Source organism: Tinamus guttatus, unplaced genomic scaffold, assembly GCF_059628265.1.
Source record: "Tinamus guttatus ecotype Peru unplaced genomic scaffold, ASM5962826v1 Tinamus_guttatus_pri_ptg001089l, whole genome shotgun sequence".
Taxonomy (NCBI): domain Eukaryota; kingdom Metazoa; phylum Chordata; class Aves; order Tinamiformes; family Tinamidae; genus Tinamus; species Tinamus guttatus.
The window spans coordinates 713616-728001 of NW_028289623.1; the positions used below are offsets into that span (position 1 = coordinate 713616).

Sequence of the window (14386 nt, forward strand, 5' to 3'; positions counted from 1 at the left end):
CGTTTTTCAAGGAAACACCCGTATTTCCTCTCTCTCCCTTCTTTCACCTCCCTTTTCTGCGACTCTGCTCTGCCCTGGTTGAATGTGTCATGTGCAGCAGGGACCCCTGCCCATGGCTCCAAAAGAGTTTTTTCTGCTGTGCTGCAGGTGTAAGTGGATGTGTCAACCTACTCTTTCAAGAAATGCCTGCTCTGCCTTTCCTTTTGTAAAGTGCCCTCTGAAATGTGCTCACAGTTAGATCCATGAGCAGACCTGAGCCTTGTAGCACCTTCCCAGCAGGAGAAGGAGCCTGTGCTGGTAGAGGATAATCTTCCCACACGGAACTTCCCCCCTTAATCCTCTGGGGAGCTTTGCATCCTGCTGGGCAGGGCGGGGGCTGTCTCCAGCGTCTGGAGCTCTATCAGTTGTGTATAAAGATTTTCGATTTCACAACACCAAAATCTGTGAATCCTTCATACGCTGCAAATTTTCCATTGTCCATCTTTTCCCTGCTGCCTCCCATGCAACTGCTGTGGCCTTCCAAGAAAATCCTGCTGCTCTGTGCCCTCCACAAGGTATTTGTGCACAGCATGAAGATCTCTCCTGGCCTTCTCTTGTCTAGGCTGAACAAACATCCCTCTTCCAGTTTCTCCTTACCTGCCCCATGCTCCAGCCCCTGACCAACTTGTTGTCCCTGTGCTGAAGTCCCTCCCATTTGTTTGTTTCCTTGCAGAACTGGAGAGCCCAAATGGGATCCGGTATAGAGGCATGGTGTCCACTGTGCCAAAAAGAGCGGCAGAACACACATGTGGCCGCACTGGCCGTTCTCTCCCAAATAAAAATCCATGAGGAAGGTCAAGCTATGGCACAGGGACCCAAAAGGCCTCCCCTTGCTGACCACTCCGGCACTGAGATGAGATGTGGGTGCCCTTGGCCACCACCAGGACATACCCCTGGCAGTCCCTATGGCAACGGCCAGGGCTTTGTGATGGGGGTGGCATCATGTCCCCAAGGCCATTGTGATGGGGCAATGCCCATGGCAACCAAGGCTGTGTTAGGCCAGAGCACCACCCTCAGGGTCGCACTCTGAGGAGAGCAGCTCCAGCAGAAGGAGCAGCTCGCGTTGGTCCCCAGAGCAGCAAGTCCCCGGGTGCAGTGAGTGCCCTGGAGATGGAGAAAGAGAGGCAGGCGAACGCCTGCTCCCAGCCCAGCAATGGGCGTCCTGCCAGGAGCAAGCGCACAAGGAAGGTGAGTGCTGGGGCTAGAGGGGGAAGCCAGCAGCAGGGATGGGAGCTGCATGGAGAGCACAAGCATGGTGGGGCAAGACAGCCAGGTGTGACCTTCTCTGGCCAGGGGCTGCTCTTGCTGGCTGTGGGGATTTTCTCGAACACAAAGCATGACTGGGATGCTCCAAGGCCTGTACGGATCCTGGGAGCCCTGTGCGGAGGGCCAGAGATTCTCTTTGGACCACGTGTAGCTGGGCTGTGCTCGACCATGAGCTTCCCTTTGACATGGGGCTGGGGCTTCCTGTCCCTCAGGGGCCGCTTGTAGCAACACAACCCTCTCCATCAGGTGCCTCCTTCTCCCTGCAGGTGGGCAAGCGGGAGCCGCACGCAGCGAGGCAATGCAGGCGGACCCTGACTTCGTCCCCACAAAAGGTCAGGCGGCCTTTTCTGTCTGACCCCCAGGGCTTTGAAGATGCTGATCAGGCCATCGCAAAGGTACAGAGCTGAGCAGTGAGGCCGGCAAAGGCCCTACCTGACTGCGTGGAGCTGCCGGGAAGCAGGCGGGAAGTGGAGGGAAGAGCAGCAGGAGCGCGTGCTCTGCACGGCACTCTGCAAGGCCAGGCTTCGCGCTGGGCCACGGTACTGCTCCATGTGCCCATCTTGTGCCTGCCCCACAGTGACGAGCCCTCTCCAAAGGCCTCTCCCAGCCTTTGGCAACAGGCTGGCAGCCACCTGTGCGCGTGGGAGAGCATTGAGGTCATGGAGGGCATGAGGGGCCACAGAAAGGTTCCATGCGGAAGGCTGGAGCATGGAGCAAAGGCCATCAGGAATTCCCCTGTGCACTTTCATTGCGGATGGCAGAGGACACTGTCAATGACGTTCTTTCCACCCTGCAAGCTGTTCATCCCTCTGCTGCCTTTCTCAAGAAGATTCCTGTGAGGCTCGGGGAGACCCTGCCCAGCAGGGCTGGGGTAAGAGCGGAGGTGCCACATCTGCCTCCCAAACCAACGCACACTGCCAGGGCAGCCAGCCAGGCACATGGAGGCCTGGAAGCTCCTGCATGTAAAACGCCAGGATCTGCAGGGAAAAAGAAGCTGCCTGCTCCAGAAAAGCCTTGCAGAGCTTCTGGCAGCTGCAAGACCAACGCCATCGATACGGAAGATGTGGCCAGGAGACTGGTGGACGTGGTGATGGAGGGATTAGAGACAGTGGAAATAACTTGCAGGGAAGCTGCTGCCAGGGAAGTGCTGGGGGCTGCTGGGGGTGCTGTGATGTCTCTGGAGTGCGGGAAGAGACTGGAAGACTCCATGCCTCTTGATTTGCCTGCCCTTCAAAAAGCCAAGCAAGATGCTGGTGTTCCCCACTGGGCAATTCCAGAGCACGGCCACTGCTTGCCTGAGGCCAGACGTGGGCCTTGTGTGCTGGGAAAAACAAGGATGGTGCCAGAAGATGGTGCCAGGAAGAAAACTCTTCCTATGAAAAGCCAGCAGCTCCCAGGACACTCCTCCTTTGTGCCAGGAACACAGGTTCTCTCTTGGCCTTTAAGCAAGACATCAGTGGCCCATGCTGGAAATGTGCAGCCTCTTGAATGGCAAGTGGCCACCTCTGACAATGTCCAAGGAGGAACATCCTCCTCTGGCCTGGAGCAGCTGCTATGCTGGGAGAAAATGGCTAGAGGGGTTTCAGAGGTGTTGAAAGATCCAAAGATCAGCAGCCCCCACTTTGCAGAGGGACCAGCCAGTTCTGCCAGGGCCATCGCTGTCAGCTCCCAGCGGGCAATGGCCCCATTGGAGTCCACGTCAGCTTCCCAGCCTCAGCCTGCTGTCCTTGCTGACAACATCCTCGCAGAGGTCTGCACGGAAATGAGCAACGAGAGATGCAGCCCTGCCCCACACAGCTGTGTATCCCCTGCCACAGAGTGGCTGGACGCACTCCTAGCACTCATGTCTGCAGCCTTGAGCCCTTCGGAGAACACGAGTGCGGCCCATGGCTGGGAGCTCAGGGGAGCAGTGCTGCAGAGGACACTGGCACACACCATGGTGCGAGCAGCCCAGAGGGAGAGCGCAGAGCATGGCGAGAGCAGTGTCTGCCGTGGAGAAAGGAATGTCCTGGCGGCCGGTACACAACGTTCCTGGGGCAGTGGCTACGGGCCGGTGCCACTGCGGGGGCAACCTGCATGGCGGGCCTCAAAGCAGCAGCCTTTGGGAATCCTCTGCTGCATTCGAGACGCGCCGCAGCGCATACACAGAGACAACCCAGCAAAGTACCTGTCCGTGCTCTCAGTCACAACGGAGCCGCTGGAGGAGCTCGAGAGGAGCTGCCTGGCACGCACTGGACAGAGCTTGGCGCAGCTGCGAGAAGCCAGCCTTGAAAGGAAGGAGCTGAGCCCAAAGGAGAGCGAGGGCCAGGAACTGGAGGCCAAGGGGAAACGTTTCTGCCTGACAGCATCAGGATGCCTGAATGTTCGTCCCAAGGAGGTGAGTGCAAGGCATGGGCTGGGGCACCTGGAAACACTCCCTGTGCTGAGGTCAGCCACTGTGCCCTGCTGCAACAGCCACATTGTCCTGGGGGTGGCATGGCCACGGGGGCATTTGCTGGTGGAAAACCAGCTCCCTTCACCAGTCCCTCTGTCTCCCTTCAGCTCTGTGCCAGAAACTCCTTCCACAACCTGTGGCAACCTGAGCTGACACGAGTGGAGCTCCTCAAGGATGCGAGGTCCAAGTGGGAGGTGCTGGAGCGGCTGTGCGCCCATGCCCCCAAGGGCCATCATGAGGTGGGAGCACAGCAGCATGTGGAGCGAGTGGAGTGGAGCGATGAGGAAGAGGAGGCTGAGGAAGAGCTATTGCAATGGGACCAGACGGAGAGGGACAACCCTGTGTGCATGCGCTGGGTCACGCCGAGCCTCAGGAGCCTTTTGGCAGACCTGCCAACATGCCGTGTGGAGCTGCCTGGCTCCAACAGCACCAAGGAACGAGACGCTGCCAGGGAGGCAGCTGGTGACCTGCAGAGCTCACCTCTCACCCCAGCACTGCCCCAGGGAGCCGAGGCAGCAGCGTTTCCCCTGGCTGGAGGCTTGCAGGATGTGGGAGAAAATGCATCTGTCGCTCCATCAGACACCAGCAGAACAACGGCCGACGCTCCCCTGGCACTCAAAGAGTCCCAGGACGCTGTGGAAAATGCAGCTGCCACTCCAGCAGTTCCAACAGAGCAGGAGGCAGAGGCCTCTCCCCTGGCCACGGGCCCTTGTGCTGGGAGCGACAGCCCCCCTCTCGGAACACAGCTGCCTGAAGGTGCCGGGTCAGACGGCTCTGCCTTGCCCGGAGGGCCTCCTCAGCAGGTGAGCGGGGAGCTTGTCATCAGCAGACACCCCCAAAGGGAGCCTCCATGTGAGCAGTGCTGGGGGGCTGCAGGGGGGCTGTGCAGAGCTGCCCCCGGCCACGTGTCCCCCTGCGCGGGGTCGGAAGCTGCCACCCCCAGCCCTTTACCCATGGGCCTGTCTGCCGTGGGGAAACCGCCTGCCCTCCCTTTGCAGGAGCCAAAGGCGCAGGGCTGCCATGCCCTCTGTCCCCTGCATCCTGGGGCACGGATATGAAGCCAGGAGGGAAGGGGCAGCCCCAGCAGCAGCCCCTTCCACACCCACCCACCCAGCCCCCTTGTGCCACACACCAGCCACCTCTGCTCCCGGCGCCCATCGGAGCCCGCACCACGGCCCTGCTGCTACAGCCCCAAGACAACCTTGTCCCCTTGCCGAACAGCCCCCGCTCCCTCCCCTGGGGACTCGCAGCCGTTCGCAGCAGCCCCCGCACCAAACCCTTCCCCCGGACATCCGGGGCAGTAGCACCCTGATCATGGCCAGCTCATACCACACGGCTCTGTGTCCTCGCTCTCCCCACGCAGGCTGCCCCCGAGCCCCAGGAGCAGGAGACGCCGCCGTCTTCCTTCAGGCACTCACCAGAGGTAGAGGCAGGTACGGAGCCGAGGGCAGAGCCCTCCTGGGCATGGCGAGCCCATGGCGGGACGGCGATCCGCGCTGAGGCCGGCAGCAGGCAGCGCCCTGGGGCTGCCATGCCCAGGCCAGGAGCCTCGGGAATAACCTGGGTGGGGGACAGGCAGGCACTCGCCCTGCCCTGCGCAGCCCCTCGCCCACGGCTCTCCTTCCCCCCAGGCTCCAGTGCCCTCCCGCCCGCTGCGGCTCCCGCGCGACGGCCGGGGCGGCTCAGGACAGCGCTGCGAGCCCTGCGCAGAGCCTTCTGCTGCTGCCGAGCCGCGGGGCACTGAGAGCTGCCCTGAGACGGGGCCAGCGCCGAGCAGAGAGCCAGAGCGACGGGGATGCTCTGCGAGCGGCTACAGCAGCGCGGCCACACTGTGTCCTACAGCTCTGTTACTCCACGAGAAATCTAAAATGGGAGTAATAAAAGCTTGCAGGCATATTTTGGAGAGCTGAAACAGTACTACTGCACATGCCTGTTGTTTAGTTTGTGTGTGGTAAATACGCTTTGTCCTTTGGCCCAGAGCCCCGTTCACTGTGGGTCCTTGTGAGCTCCCTTCTGTGGGTGACATTATTCACTGGAGTCTGTAGAGGGATCCTATGACTGAAAATACCCGGCCCCAAGGGACCTGAGCTCTCCTATTGGCTCTTCCCATAGATCTCCTGGATCCTTGCGTTTTTGAGCAGGAGGAGGCATGGGGACAAAGCCACATCCCAGACAGTCTCCATGACACCTTCAGCTCCACAAGATGTCAGAGCTTCACATGTAGGCCTTAAATCAACGTTTCCAATGGCCGTGGGGAATGGTGAAGACCTTGGGTAGACACACAGGAGATGGGAGAGAAAGGGCCAAGGCCCCAGGATGCAGAGCTGGGCTCACAGCATCATGAATGAGGTGCCACAGACTTAAACGAGCAACCCAAAGAAGTCCTTCCTTTGGCAGTGACTTGGAAAATCACATTTCTGACAGAATTCCAGATGGATGGGTCTTCTGTTCTCCAGGATTCTGCAGAGATGAGGGAGAGCACAAAGGGAAGTTGTGGGGATGTTCTCCAACTTCATCAGCTGCAGAGCAGAGAGCTGGTCATCTCACAAAATGCTGCTTGCATCAAAATGCAGATCCTGCGGCACTGCACCACTTTACAGGCTTTGCACCAAGCCCAGACAGCAGCACTGCAGTGTGTGGCCATGTCCTGAGATATCCAGGGTCAAAAGTGCAGGAGATCACAGAATGGTTGAGGTTGGAAGGGGCCTCTAGAGGTCATCTAGTCCAATCCCGCTGCACACGCAGGGTCACCTAGAGCACGTGGCACAGGACTGCATCCAAGCGGGTTTGAAGATCTCCAGAGAAGGAGACTCCACAACCTCTCTGGGCAGCCTGTTCCAGCGCTCTGTCACCCTCACTGTTAAGAAATTTTTCCTTGAGTTCCTGTGGAACTTTTGGTGCTTCAGTTTGTGGCCATTACCTCTAGTTCTGTCGGTGGCCACCACTGAAAAGAGACCAGCACCTTCCTCTTCACTCCCTCCCTTGAGGTACTTATATACACTGATTAGATCCCCTCTCAGCCTTCTCTTCTCCAGGTTGAACAGGCCAAGCTCCCTCAGCCTCTCCTCATAGGGCAGATGTTCCAGGCCCCTGATCATACTTGTGGCCCTGTGCTGGACTCTCTCCAGCAGCTCCACATCCCTCTTATACTGTGGAGCCCAGAACTGGACACAATACTCCAGATGTGGCCTCACCAGGGCTGAGTAGAGGGGCAGGATCACCTCCCTCGACCTGCTGGAGACGCTATTCTTAATGCACCCCAGGATTCCATTGGCCTTCTTGGCCACAAGAGCACACTGCTGCCTCATGGTCAACTTATCATCCACCATGACACCCAGGTCTTTCTCCGCAGATCTGCTCTCCAGAAGGTCAGTCCCCAGCCTGTACTGGTGTCTGGGGTTATTCCTCCCCAGGTGCAGAACCTTGCACTTGGCCTTGTTGAATTGCATGAGGTTTTTCACCGCCCAGTTGTCCAGTCTGTCCAGGTCCCTCTGGATGGCAGCGCAGCCCTCTAGGGTATCGGCTACTCCTCCCAGTTTCGTGTCATCAGCAAACTTGCTGAGGGAGCACTCTGTGCCTTCATCCAGGTCATTGATGAATAAATTGAACAGGACTGGACCAAGGACTGACCCCTGGGGGACACCGCTAGTTACAGGCCTCCAATTAGACTCTGCACCGCTGATCACCACTCTCTGGGCCCTGCCATCCGGCCAGTTCCTAATCCACCTCACTGTCCACTCATCTATCCCACACTTCCGGAGCTTGCCCAGGAGGATATTGTGAGGGAGGGTGTCAAAAGTCTTGGTGAAGTCGAGATAGACAGGACAAGGGGTAATGGGTGCAGACTGAAACACAGGAAGTTCCATCTCCATGTGAGGAAGAACTTTACTGTGAGGGTGACAGAGCCCTGGAACAGGCTGCCCAGAGAGGTGGTGGAGTCTCCTTCTTTGGAGATCTTCAAAACCCACCTGGATGCCACCCTGTGCCACATGCTCTAGGTGTCCCTGCTCGAGCAGGGGCGTTGGACTAGATGATCTCTAGACGTCCCTTCCAATGTTAACCACTCTGTGATTCTGTGAACTTGCTGCTGGAGACAGTGCCCATCGTTTCCCTTGCCACATCTTGAGAGTGCAATTCAGCCGAGTTTAACTCACCCATCAGACAGGGAGGGGAATTACTGCAGCACAAACAGCCTGGCAATCACAGATTGTTAATGGTGCTGCTCTTGTTACACCATGCTCACTTAGGCACTGGATTCATTTAGCAGCCTAAAAGATCTTGTTGGACTCCCTGGCCCAATGGCAGCTGGCCACAAGTCTCTGCTCCTGGTCCACGTTCGTCAGAGAAGATCATGCTCACAGCGGCACAAATTCATGGTGCTAAGTGCTCCATCTCCCTCCTCTTGATTAAGGAGATGCCTTTCTCCAGGGCTGCAGAGCTCCGCAGGTGTCAGCCCCTCCACGGGGCACCCTCAGCAAACCCTCTCGTCCCCGCCGCTGCTGCTGGCCCCTCACTGCTCTGGCAGCAGCGACCTCAGCGCCAGCACCCGCCATGAGCCTCCTGCTGGCCCAGCAGCTCCTCGGGCAGGGGGACCTCGCTCGCGCCCAGCCCAGCGTGGGCTGCTGCCGCCGCGGGCTGCAGGGACACCAGGTTCCTCGGCAGAGGCGCCCCGGCCAGGAAGGGGCTGCTGACGTCACAACCAGCTGCGCGGCCTGGCCTATCAGGGGCTGCGGCAGCAGTGACGTCACCAGCCGACGCCCACACGTCAGCACAGAGCCAGCCCTGCAGAGAGCAGGGGCCTCCCGGCAGCGTCCCCGCAATGGCCTCCGTGTCCCTGCCCGCTGCTGAGACACCCCTGGCCTCACAGGCAGCGCCTGCTGCTGCCCTAGCAGCTCCGCGCAAACAAGGGACCTCCCCGCGTGTCTGCACCAGACCCCGCTGCCGGTCGCGCTGCTGCTGGGACAGGAGCGGCCTCAGAGCCCGTCCCCAGCCATGGGCCAGCGCTGGCCTCGCAGCTGCTCTGCCAGCAGGGACCTCCCAAGGAACTGCCCAGCCAGGCGCCTCTTGCTGGCCTGCCCGGGACTCAGCAAAGAGCAGAGCTCACGGTCACCCTCACAGACATGGATGGACCTGCTAATGCCTGGTGCTGTCCAGTCAGGAGCACAGACAGTGTGACCCCCCTCCCAAGCAGGAGCAGTGCCATGTGCCTGCTGCTGGCCTCACAGGTGCTTACAAACATTGACTTGACCATCATCTGACTAGATGATCTCCAAACATCCCTTGCAACCAGAGAAAGGTGCCTTCTCTCACTCAAGCCCCCTTGAAGCTCGCTTATGAGCCAGCAATGTCCCCTTGCTGCCAAGAAGGCCAGTGGTCTTCTGGTGTGCAGTAGGAAGACTGTTTCCAGAAGGACAAGGGAGGCCATCCTGCCTCTCTACTAAGTCCTGGGGAGGCCACCCCTTGAGTCCTGTGTCCAGTGCTGGGATCCGCAGTGCAAGAGGGACGTAAAGCTACTGGAGAGAGCCCAGTATATGTCTATCTATGTCTAAAGTTGATCAGGGAGCTGGAGCATCTCTCCTATGAGGAGAAGGTGAGAGAACTGAGCCTGTTTTGGCCTGGAGAAGAGAAGGCTGAGAGGGGATCTTATCAGCGTGTGCAAATACCTGAAGGGAGATGCCAAGAGCAGAAGAGGATGGCCCAGACTCTCTTTAGTGGTGACTAGTGATGGCACAAGAGGCAACAGACACAAACTGAAGCACAGGACGTTCTGCCTGAATTTGAGGAAAAGCATCTTGACTGTGAGGGTGACAGAGCACTGGCATGGGTTGCCCAGAAAGGTTGTGGAGTCACCTTCTCTCCAGATATTCCAGACCTGTCTGGACAGGATTCTGTGCATCGTGCTGTAGGTGACACTGCTTGATCAAGGGGGTTGAACTAGATCATCTGCAAAGCTCCTTCCAACCTCAACCATTCTGTGATTCTGTAAATGGTCTCCACTGGAATATATCAACTTTTTGAGTTGTAGGGATCTGCCTGTCCCTCAGCTTTCTTGTGAGTGCTGCTCTAGTAGGATAGAAGGCATCCAGGGTCCTAAGAGATGACCAAGGAAATTCCTGACCTGGCCTCCCACTGAAGCTCTATCTCCAGTGATTCCATTAGGACCTTTAGGCCAGGAGCTTGCAAGCAGACCATGTGCATGCTTGGCCTGTTAAGGGGGAATCCCACCTGCCATGTATTTGTGGAGTTCATGAGTTAGCTGAATCCTTCTCCAAACCTGGCGCTTCTGAACAGACATGTGGAGCCCCAATAAGTCATCTGAATAAGTCATCTGAATCATATATACACCATGTATCAACAAGCTCCCTTCTTATCCCTGTCTGGGTGTCCTGCCTAGTTAAGAGATGTGAATCAGGACTTCCCGTGGGACATTTCTAACTTTGGTAGATAATCATTATCTGATGAAATAAATTGCAATTTTGGAATCTGTATCCCTGTACTCTTTAGAGAAGGAAAACAGGTTACTCGATGGAACATATCCCAGAGGGAAGAATCCCAAGGGACGGAGTAATTCATGAATACAGCTGGGCTGCAGCTCGTGGCAACCTGTCAGCACTGCCCAGAGACAGCCGTGTGCAGGAGCAGCTCCTGTGCCAAGAGCAGCAGGGCTGCGGGCACTGCCTGCTGCTGCGGACAGGAGAGGAGAGAGGACAGAGAGGTGAAAGGCAGCGTGGAGCGGGAGGACAGAGGAGAGCTCATGGTGGGAGCAATCTTTGACATGTTAAGTCACCGGCTGCAGGGTAATGCTGCAGAGGTTTCTGGAGGGGTCTGCAGCACCCCTCCAGCTGATGACTTTCCTTTTTGAGGACTGTTCTCCCTGCTTCTACTTTGCATACAAGGAGATGCTTCAGAACAGAAATTCCCTCTCCCACCATCACAAGGTCAGGGCATCATGGCTGCTTCTTCTGGAGCTGGTGCAAGACAGTGAGGGCAATTTGGGCACATAGGTTCTTCAGAGCACTGTTCTTCAGAGCAGTGTCCATGCGCCCCAGGGCACTGTGCGCCCGGTGCAGTGATTCTGTGAGGATCAGCACTCAGTCTGCCAGGGCGCTGCAGGCGCTTCTCCCAGCTCTGCGTGGGAGGAGAGATCCCCCCCTGGGCAGGTTCATTCTCCTGTTGAGAGGCTGCTGTGTGGGGTCAGGGCTGCTCACAGCTCAGCCTCACCCACACAGCATATCTGGAAGGGGCTTTTCAAGAGGACACTCTTGGGAAGCTTCTATGAAAGGGAAGGCAATATCCAGAGGCTAGGATTTTGTTTTGTATCCTTGACAAGGCAGCAAATGAATGGGACATTTTAGGTTTAGATGCCTGAAGGAGAGTTCTGCAGTGCTGTTCTGAGGGATCAATAGGTCTGCGAGGACCCCACAATATTCCTTCAACTGCCTTTTCACCTGTGGGCAGCAGCAATATCCCCTTTGCAGCTCTCCTCATTCTCATTGTGCTTAGTATCACTCTGCTCTCAAGGGGAAGGGCTGCAGGGCATTTCTGACCTCCTCTGCAGTCAGATTTCCAGAACAGCAGAGCTGTCTCTCCCCTGCCACATGCCCATTTCCCATTGCGAGGCACAGGGTCTGAGAACCACTGCCCTGGATGTCCACACTGTCTAGGAGGTGCAACCTGGGGACGGTGCTGCTCTGTCTCTCTGTCCTCCCTTGGCAGCAGTCACAGTGTTTCTCCTCATTTCCCTGCCTCTCCTTTCTGCTCTTGTCCTGGCAGTCAGCTGGGGCTTCAGCTACAAATTCAGATACTCACCCTGAGGTCCTGCCATGGAGGTGTCTGAAGAGGGGCAATGTGTCCAGAGGGCTGGACAGCGTCATTGGAGGGGCTGCAAAGGGGTTGACTCTCCCTTTAGGAGACCCTGTGACTGTCTCTGTTGTCCTACTGGGGTTTTGAGCTGCCCTGCATAAGTGGACTCAGTGCACAGAGTCTTTGCCATGTCAGTAGCAGTGTCCTGTTCTCTTCATCACGTATTCACCTTGAACTTAGAGGGAGAGCAGGGTTAAACGAGTGCTTTGAAACCAGTCTTCTATGATTTCAACCGAGTCCAGGGTTGTCTGCTGGAACAAGGCAGATGGACTCAACAGCACTCCACACTGTTCCCTAAGCAGCAGAGACCCCATTTACATCTCCAGTCTGCGTAATGTTTCACATTTGCAGGAATAGAGACATCTGTCTTTATCTGCATGCCAATAAAGCCATGCAAAGAACCTGACAAGGTATGGTGGCAGAATATAAAAATTTCGAAAATAAATAATTCTAAAACAAAATGCTAAAACCCCCTGCTGCACCCCAAACTCCTTGGAAGTGTGTGTGGGAATATGAAAAGACCCTTTATATTAAAGGTGGATGTCCTGTGACATCAACTACAAAAAGGAGAGATATCAAGAACCAGTCCTTTATATACATTGGCGTAGAGTAACTCAGGCTCCGGCTCCTCCCAGAACACTCAGGTGGAGCAGAGACTGAGGAGGTGACTGAAGGTGACAGTGAGAAGAAGAAATTACTAAGAGTTGGGACAGGGTCTAGAAGCATTTGTATGAAAAATGGAAAGCTTATTTTAGAGAAAATTCTTCTAAGCTGTTATTGACTTTTCTTCCCTACACAGTTTTCCTGAGCCCAAAAGAACAGATGTCCAACAGCAGCTCCCTCAACAAGTTCCTCCTCCTTCCATTTGCAGACACGTGGGAGCTGCAGTTCTTGCACTTCTCGCTCTTCATGGCCATCTACCTGGCTGCCCTCCTGGCCAACGGCCTCATCATCACAGCTGTAGCCTGCGACCACCGCCTCCACACCCCCATGTACTTCTTCCTCCTCAACCTCTCCCTCCTTGACCTTGGCTGCATCTCCACCACTGTCCCCAAATCCATGCACAATTCTCTGTGGAACAACACGGTCATTTCATACTTGGGATGTGCTGGACAGGTCTTTTTCTTCCTTTTTTTCATATCAGCTGAGTATTATCTCCTCACTGTCATGGCCTATGACCGCTATGCGGCCATCTGCAGACCCCTGCACTATGGGAACCTCCTGAACAGCAGAGCTTGTGTCAAAATGGCAGCAGTTGCCTGGGCCAGTGGTTTCCTCCATGCTCTCCTGCACACTGGGAACACATTTTCCCTGCCACTCTGCCAAGGCAATGTGGTGAAGCAGTTCTTCTGTGAGACCCCCCAGATCCTCAAGCTCTCCTGCTCACACTCCTACCTCAGGGAAGTTGGGCTTCGGGTGGTTAGTGCCTGTTTAGGCTTTGGGTGTTTCACTTTCATTGTGGTGTCCTACGTGCAGATCTTCAGAGCTGTGCTGAGGATCCCCTCAGAGCAGGGAGGGCACAAGGCCTTTTCCATGTGCCTCCCGCACCTGGCCATGTTCTCCCTGTTTGTCAGCACTGGTCTGTTTGCCTACCTGAAGCCCCCCTCCATCTCCTCCCCATCTCTGGATCTGGTGCTGGCTGTTCTGTACTCAGTGGTGCCTCCAGCAGTGAACCCCCTCATCTACAGCATGAGGAACAAGGAGCTCAAGGATGCCATTAGGAAAGTGATTTCAGGGACCTTTTTAAGCTGCGGTAATTTTTCCATTACTCTCCACAAATGACTCTTTCTGTGTCTCGTAATTGGATTGAGCATTGTTTCTTCATGTTATTTTTATTAAGGCTTTTATTAGTGATAATAATTGTCATCGTGTTCCTATACAACTACTTGTATTCATTCCCCTTTTTATGGTGACACCCTAAATTGTGTCAAATGCTGGACAAGGACTGACTCCCTAACAGTATCTCTGTAATAAAGTAATTTCCATCAGTACAGTGTGTGAAAGCTGGGCTTTTCTTCCATAGCTGGTGTCAAGAATAGGCCCAAGGACTTGCACCCCTCAGGGGCCTGCTGCACAGGATTCTCCATGGGTTCAGCAACACAGAGCTCAGAATCATGTAATGATCTTTCAGAGACCAAGGGCTGGTTTGGGAATTCATCTAATAGAGTCCAAGGATAGTGGAGATGCTGAATGGTCATGGATTTACACACGCACAGCTCTCCTACGTATTAAGGCACAGTGTCAGATGGCTGTTCTCATGGAGGGGAAGCTGGCAGTGTCAGGAGAGCACAGAGATCCTGCTGGGACAGCATATGCCTGGGATGGACTGTGAGTAGAGCCTCATAAAGGGAGAGGTCCTCAAAGATGGAGTTTCTTAGAGGTAAAGCACTGAGTATTTGGAGGCAAAAGGGGACTCTGCCGCCTCAGGAGAGGCAGTGAGGACTCAACTGTCAGGAAGAAGGGAGAACGGAGAGCCCTCTGGGTCACCATCTATCAAATACCAGGGGCAGGATGTATAGGCACAACTGGACACAACGAGCACCCTTGGAAATGCTCTGCAGTCCAGGTGCCCTGGACTGTGCAGTCATCTGCAGTCCCCCAGAGGGATTAGAGGTCGTGATACCCATTTGGTTGGGTCTGACTCCTACCCCCGGTCACAGGAGCAGTGAAATGTCACCCTTAGCCACTTTATTCCCCCCTCTCACCCCTCCATATCCTTCCCAGCTCTGGATCTCTCTGTACTGGCCATTTGGTACTCAGTGGTGCCTCCAGCACTGAACCCCC

The 14386-nt window shown here is 55.9% G+C and overlaps 2 protein-coding genes across 2 annotated transcripts; both read left to right on the forward strand.

Moving 5' to 3' along the window:
• The first annotated feature begins 2059 nt into the window (after positions 1 to 2059).
• LOC148590786 (uncharacterized) lies at positions 2060 to 5649 on the forward strand. Its single transcript, XM_088538580.1, has 4 exons — positions 2060 to 3682; positions 3847 to 4542; positions 5103 to 5172; positions 5582 to 5649. Exons 1-4 carry the CDS (start codon positions 2060 to 2062, stop codon positions 5647 to 5649), a joined length of 2457 nt encoding a protein of 818 aa, XP_088394706.1.
• A 6775-nt stretch (positions 5650 to 12424) lies between these two features.
• Positions 12425 to 13384, forward strand: LOC148590787 (olfactory receptor 14C36-like). Its single transcript, XM_088538581.1, has one exon. It carries the CDS (start codon positions 12425 to 12427, stop codon positions 13382 to 13384), a length of 960 nt encoding a protein of 319 aa, XP_088394707.1.
• Positions 13385 to 14386: the final 1002 nt, after the last annotated feature.

What these genes read in the sequence shown, in the direction of transcription:
- LOC148590786 (XM_088538580.1), top strand. Translation starts at nt 2,060, where the DNA reads ATGGCAGAGGACACTGTCAATGACGTTCTTTCCACCCTGCAAGCTGTT. An exon ending in TGAATGTTCGTCCCAAGGAG is followed by an intron (nt 3,683 to 3,846) that starts GTGAGTGCAAGG and finishes GTCTCCCTTCAG; the next exon opens with CTCTGTGCCAGAAACTCCTT. An exon ending in CCGGAGGGCCTCCTCAGCAG is followed by an intron (nt 4,543 to 5,102) that starts GTGAGCGGGGAG and finishes CTCCCCACGCAG; the next exon opens with GCTGCCCCCGAGCCCCAGGA.
- LOC148590787 (XM_088538581.1), top strand. Translation starts at nt 12,425, where the DNA reads ATGTCCAACAGCAGCTCCCTCAACAAGTTCCTCCTCCTTCCATTTGCA.